Source organism: Lactuca virosa, chromosome 2, assembly GCF_052849685.1.
Source record: "Lactuca virosa cultivar CGN04683 chromosome 2, Lactuca_virosa_CGN04683_v6, whole genome shotgun sequence".
Taxonomy (NCBI): domain Eukaryota; kingdom Viridiplantae; phylum Streptophyta; class Magnoliopsida; order Asterales; family Asteraceae; genus Lactuca; species Lactuca virosa.
The window spans coordinates 272011779-272017599 of record NC_136427.1 but is presented as its reverse complement, the minus strand read 5'-3'; the positions used below and the strand labels follow the sequence as shown (position 1 = coordinate 272017599).

The window sequence follows — 5821 nt, the reverse complement described above, 5'->3', positions numbered from 1 at the left end:
TATGAAGGTAATGCGGTAGTGGTATATATTCCGTAAGTCATGATTCAAGAGACAAATTATTATTCATTCTTTTTCAAACAGGTACAAAAACTCTCTTAATTTTCCGAACTTTCGTTTTGTAATCGCTTACTAAAAGAGTTTGTAGTTTTCTGGTTTTAATTCCTTGTGCTGAGTTCTGTGAATAGATTACTGATCTGATCTTAGTTTAGGGTTATAAAAAGTTTGGTTTAAATTTGTAAAAATTAAATCTAGTTTTGTTGTAAAATCTATCAAAGTGTTTTTAGAATATGAGCACCTAGCAACGATTCGATAAAGAAATTGAGTGAAAGATGCAAAACAAGATATATTGAGTCATAACAATTTGACAAAATTGACAAGAGGGTACATTGACAATTAACCTCTCCCGACTGTTTTTTTCCTTCCTATATAAAAAAAAGCTTCTTTTCACAAAATCACTAAATTTAATTTATACAACCCGAAATGTAATATAATAATAATAATAGCAAAAGATCATTCGGAATCCTTCCAAAGAGTTGCGTCAATTCTCATGTGTATTGCCCATGCTTCCACTCTCATCTTTTTATCCATAGTTAATGCATGCCATCACAACTCATTGCTCCAATGTCCCAAACTTTTTTAGAGAAAAAGGGAAAGCCTAAAACAAGGTGCGATAGATCTTATCCACATGTCATATCATTATCATATACATCCATTTGTTGTTTAAATTTGTCGATCGATGTTAGCTATTTGGAAACCTAGGGATGGTCTCTATGCAACTCTTTGTCTTGTTTACCAACCACTCATGATCTTCAGCTTGAACTTTCTTTACACAAACTGGTAATACTGAAGATTTTAAAGTGTCTGAATCCATACAGTCGATCGATTTATTTGGTAGATTCACTTGTACTGAGAATACAGAATAAACTGGTCGATGATCTGAGAATTTGGATTCTCCCCTAACATATGACTTCTGTTTTAGTCCTTCTCCCTTCCATAAAATACGATCACACCTATCATATTATCACATCCACAAACATGGATCAATAACTCTATCAAAATCACAAAGAAGTCAACAAATTAGGTTCAGTATGATAAAAAAAAGTCAACTATTAACGTGTAATGATGGGGAATTTGAGCCAATGGTTTTGGGTTTCTATAACAGAAATAATATTTTGAGATAACAGAGTTGACCGAATCAGAATACAGAATACCCATAAAGTCTACATGTAGTTGCCATTAATTTCAACCCGCATGCATTAAAAAAATTATTTTTTATTTTATTTTATTTTATCATGAAGTAAACACATTAAATAAATAGATATTCAAGATCTTACCATGCAGGTGTACGTCTTTTTTCTTTAGTAGTAGGAGTTTGGGCCACGTAACGATCAGAGTTTGTAATGTATTTATACGTGGGAGCAAAATATATCTTCCCCTCTTTCCATCCCTCAAAAATACGTCCAGCCTTTTGCTCTAATCCCAACTGTAAATCAAAAATTATATTAATAAATATATATATTCATAACTTTTAATCTTTCGCAATATTGAATATATATTTTTTCTTTGCAGATGTATATTCACCTGATCTTTTTCTAGAAGCGCTTGCCAATCATTTCTTTGTAGTAATTCATGAATGTCATCGGAGGTCGATGACAAACGATAATTTAAATCCCCAAGCCATATTATCTTTCTACACGTCAAACCAAAGATGCATATAATATAATTAGAAGATATATATACAAATAAATGAATTAAGAAAAAGAAAAAAAGAAATCTTACTCGTGACCCAAAATATTATCAGGAGGAATTGGTCTTCCAAGTGTTCTAAATGAACGAGAAAATCTTGTCTTTTTTAAGATCTCCATCACGTCTGAATTTCTTTTGAATTCATCACCTTCTTTTTCTCCAGATGCCAAATGAGTACAAACGAAGCAAAATGTGGTACGATGTAATGTCATACTAACAGAAATAGATCCCTGAAAGGAAATAATAATGAGATATAATCAGACCCAAAAAAAAGTTGAAAACAATTAAAATGTATTCAAATTTTTGTAACTTATTTTACCTTGTTTCCTAGATACCCCATAATGCCTCTTCCAACACAAGATATCTTCAAATTGGTAACGTGATGACTCAAATCTTTGCGGATAAATACACAAAGAAAGATCCCGACCATTTGCTTACTTGCAACCAAACAGAATCCTGGATTCCATTTGGAGTTGGAATCATCAATTCCGGTTGATGAATTTGTGTTGAACAAGTGTTGGAATTCTTGTTCATCTTCAAGAGACAGAAGATCAGAGAAGCTAGGTCTGGACTTGAGAGTTGAGTCAACGGCGGTGGTAGGACTGTAATTATGCGGAAGTCCAGGGGTAGTATTCAAGGCTTCGTGAATGAGTGATAGCCACCTGGCAGCTGGGCTTTTGTTCTCGGTGCCCAGTACGTTTCCTGCGTTTAGGGGTACGATCTCTTGAAACCTGGAAATGAAGAGGGTAAAAAGGTAAATTAACAGTTAAGAGCATCTTATCTTTTATACAATAGTTAATACTTAATAGTTTACGAATTTGTTTAAAATTAAATAATGGAAAAAATAAAATAATATGAATTATTACCCAATAACATAAATATCCGCAGGGGATGAAGTTGTAAGCCAATCCCTCACATCCAAACCTTTATGTGGGCAATTTCCTCCTACGTTCCATGTCCCAACAAACATACTATAAAAACAAAACATAAATCTTATTAAACAAAATTAATATCTAAATTTATATTAGTAATTATTACCACTTTTATTTTCAAATAAATTTAACAATTTCTTTATGGTAGAAAGATTTGATATTAAAAGATTTTGTTAAGCTTAATTCGGTTTTGAATTGTAAAAGTAAAACAATTTTGCTTTTGCTAATAATATACCTGAGATCCGATTTCTCTGGTTTCGATTCCTCGTTTGTCAACCATACCTCTGTCATAAAATAAAACAATTATTATAAAACAATTATTAGGCTTGAATCATAAATTCAAACAAACTATCAAAACTTATAATAGTTTTTTTTTTATTTATATAAATTTCATGTAGTGATAGTTAGTTAAATCACGAAAAAAAATGGTAGCTAAACCAAACTGTGGAATTTAGCCTATTTTGAACTATATATTTTATTAATAAAATGAAAATCTAGTAAGAGATTTTCGGAAATTCCTTTTTAAACTTTCCAAAAAGTCCAATCAAATAAAGAGGGCGTTCGATTAGATAGTTCTGAAGAGTGATAGGCTATTGCAGTCTTGCCTGGATCGGACGGCTAAAAAGGCTGAAGGACTACGGAAGTTATCTATAGCGCCGTCACACATAAATAAAGGAAATCATTTAAAGTGGTTGTACCTGATAACTCCTCTGGTACGACGGCGTATCGACCATCATCGGAACAACTCTTCCTTCTCTCGCTCCTATCTGGTGCAACTGATACCATAAATAAAATTTTAAATAAAATATATATTCACAGGCTCACAGCTCATTTCCCATAATTACAAGAAATATTATTTAAAAACTGTAAATCAAATCATACCATTTACAGAATGAAAATCATCTGTTCCTTTCTTTAAATTCAACCATCTTCTCACGTTCATTTTTGGCCATGATCCATGCTGCTGTAAAAACATAGTATTTCCATTTTCATTTTCATCTAATTATGACAAATTCTCCTTTTTAATCTAAAAATAAAATACAAAAGTAATAAAACATATATATATATATATATACATACCTTCGTATGTCGAAGGCTTTCTGTTTTCATTTCTACGCCGTTATTGCAACGTGGAGATTATGCGTTTGACCTACAAGATCGAAAGAGAAACGAAGTTCGATCATGAAAGAAGTGAGAAAACTTGATTTATGAAGGCAAAAGGATGACACTGAATGACAGAATTGTGGCTGATATTTTGTTACCAAATTATTATTTTTAATAGATATGTTAAAATATTCAACCAGTGAAATGAAATTAAAAACACCCAGTTGCAGGAGAAATGGAGACAGGATGTATGGCAATACATATTCCAATATACATATTAAATATACAATATTGTAGAGTAATGTTCAAGCGATTATGTATTTACTGAAACTTATTAAGTATTTTAATTGAAGGAAGAAATTTATATAATAGATTTACAGAGAACAGTCAGATGGTTACTTTCTCTTGAAGATAATGAAAAAATATGAAAACCTTTTTGGAAGACGACTTTACAGAAGGAGGAACAAACACTCGGAATATTTTTTACAAGATTTTGAGATCTATCAAGCTTCCAGATGATCAAATCAATAAAGTTTTCATAAACCCAAACACAAAGTTCAAATCTTTTTAGTTTATTAATCACAAAGTTGCCAAATTATTAGTAAAAACTGAATCCTTTTTATGATCGATCATACATATCAAGAGAATGTTACGATTATCATCTTATAATCTTGAAGAAAAAGGTTCGTTTTTTGATGTTATGATTGTATAAACTAGAAAGACGAAAACAGAGTATGGTTTTTGTAGAATGTGAATAGTGTTTGAATCCACTTAATATGATTGATTGAGATTTGAGATGAATGAAGACTTACATGAAATGTTGTAGAGAATTGAAGCAGAAAGTTTGATTCTTTCCCGTTTTGACCCTGTCGTCTCTTCTTTTTGATGTGTGTAAAATCGTTGATTATTGATTCTTGAGCGTGGATTGGTATATATGTTTGTGGGCGTTCTCCTCGTAAAAGAAAAAAGGGCAGTTGCTTCCTTATATATTTAGATTTTAGAGAGATGGGGGAGAGGAGGTGGGGTATGGAGCAGGTGTATAATCGTCATTTTGATTAAATATTCAAAACCCAATATGCATATGAGAACATGGTGGTTTTTTGTGTAATAAAGGTTGTACCTTGGAAGTGGGATGCGAGTGGGGGATGTGGGATATGAAACAGGGGTGTAATGGTAATTTAGTTGATTAGTCGATAACAAAAGTTGTGCTTTCTGCTTCCTTCTGCGGTAAAAAGGATATGTACTCTGTGCAACAAAAAATTGTACACTGGTGTATGGTCATATACATAGAAGAGTGGTGGGGGTATAATGGCCAATTTGATTGATTGGTCTATAACTAAAGTTACTGAATCGTGTGTACTCTCTGCTAAAATAGATTGTACATTTGAATTGAGCACGGTTAGATGGAAGGGAGGTGGGGTACGTGGCAGGGGGTATAACAGTCATTTTGTTTGGTTAGCCTTTAAAAATGTTAACACGCTCTCTGACTCCTCATTTGTAATTTTGTGGAAAAAACAACATAATAGTTAACAAACAAAATGTTTGTCCTTGATGACATAAAATGATAAAATCAAACAATAAGAATAATAAAATGGTTTCTTTGTGTATAATTTGTGGGACATAAAATTACACATTTGGTTTATAGTTTATAAATAAAAAGAGGAGAGGGAGAGTGGGGGTCGTGGGGTAGTGTGGCAGGGTTATGAAAGTCATTTTCGATTGTTTGAAATTAGAATATGTAACTGAATATTTTGTTATCTAATTTCGTAATATATATATGGTCATCTTGCTTACTTGGACTTTATTACAAAACTCCCCTTGTGGACTTGACTTTAAAAACGTTCAATAGTCTTTATGAAATACAGATGTTTTTGTCCATGTATTTCTTAGGTAAGATGGTGCATTTTGTTCTCAAATGGATCTCTGCTTACTTGTACAAGATTTATTGTTTGATTCATAGCCTCTAAAATACACAACCTAGGTCGTAACATTCACGAAATTTCCAATAAGAATTGGTTGTTATGCGTTTTTTTGGGTGA

The 5821-nt window shown here is 32.1% G+C and overlaps 1 protein-coding gene across 3 annotated transcripts; it reads right to left on the bottom strand.

Annotated features, from left to right (window-relative positions):
• Window positions 1-323: 323 nt before the first annotated feature.
• On the bottom strand, window positions 324-4759 carry LOC145161083 (DNAse I-like superfamily protein). Of its 3 annotated transcripts, none has more exons than XM_079080521.1 (11): window positions 4595-4759; window positions 3759-3828; window positions 3561-3642; window positions 3377-3445; window positions 2914-2962; window positions 2613-2717; window positions 2066-2477; window positions 1780-1976; window positions 1582-1690; window positions 1335-1483; window positions 324-1010 (listed from the first exon to the last, which is right to left on the bottom strand). In XM_079080521.1, the coding sequence occupies exons 2-11, from the start codon at window positions 3786-3788 to the stop codon at window positions 740-742; spliced, it is 1473 nt and encodes a 490-aa protein (XP_078936647.1). In that variant the 5' UTR covers window positions 3789-3828; window positions 4595-4759; the 3' UTR covers window positions 324-739. The 3 variants fall into 3 exon arrangements, with proteins under 3 accessions (XP_078936647.1, XP_078936645.1, XP_078936646.1); XM_079080519.1 differs by having other exon boundaries at window positions 3377-3454; window positions 4595-4758; XM_079080520.1 differs by having other exon boundaries at window positions 3377-3454; window positions 3561-3639; window positions 4595-4758.
• Window positions 4760-5821: the final 1062 nt, after the last annotated feature.

What these genes read in the sequence shown, in the direction of transcription:
- LOC145161083 (XM_079080519.1), bottom strand. Translation starts at nt 3,788, where the DNA reads ATGAAAACAGAAAGCCTTCGACATACGAAG. An exon ending in TGATTTTCATTCTGTAAATG is followed by an intron (nt 3,455 to 3,560) that starts GTATGATTTGAT and finishes TTATGGTATCAG; the next exon opens with TTGCACCAGATAGGAGCGAG. An exon ending in AAAAGACGTACACCTGCATG is followed by an intron (nt 1,011 to 1,334) that starts GTAAGATCTTGA and finishes ATAATATGATAG; the next exon opens with GTGTGATCGTATTTTATGGA.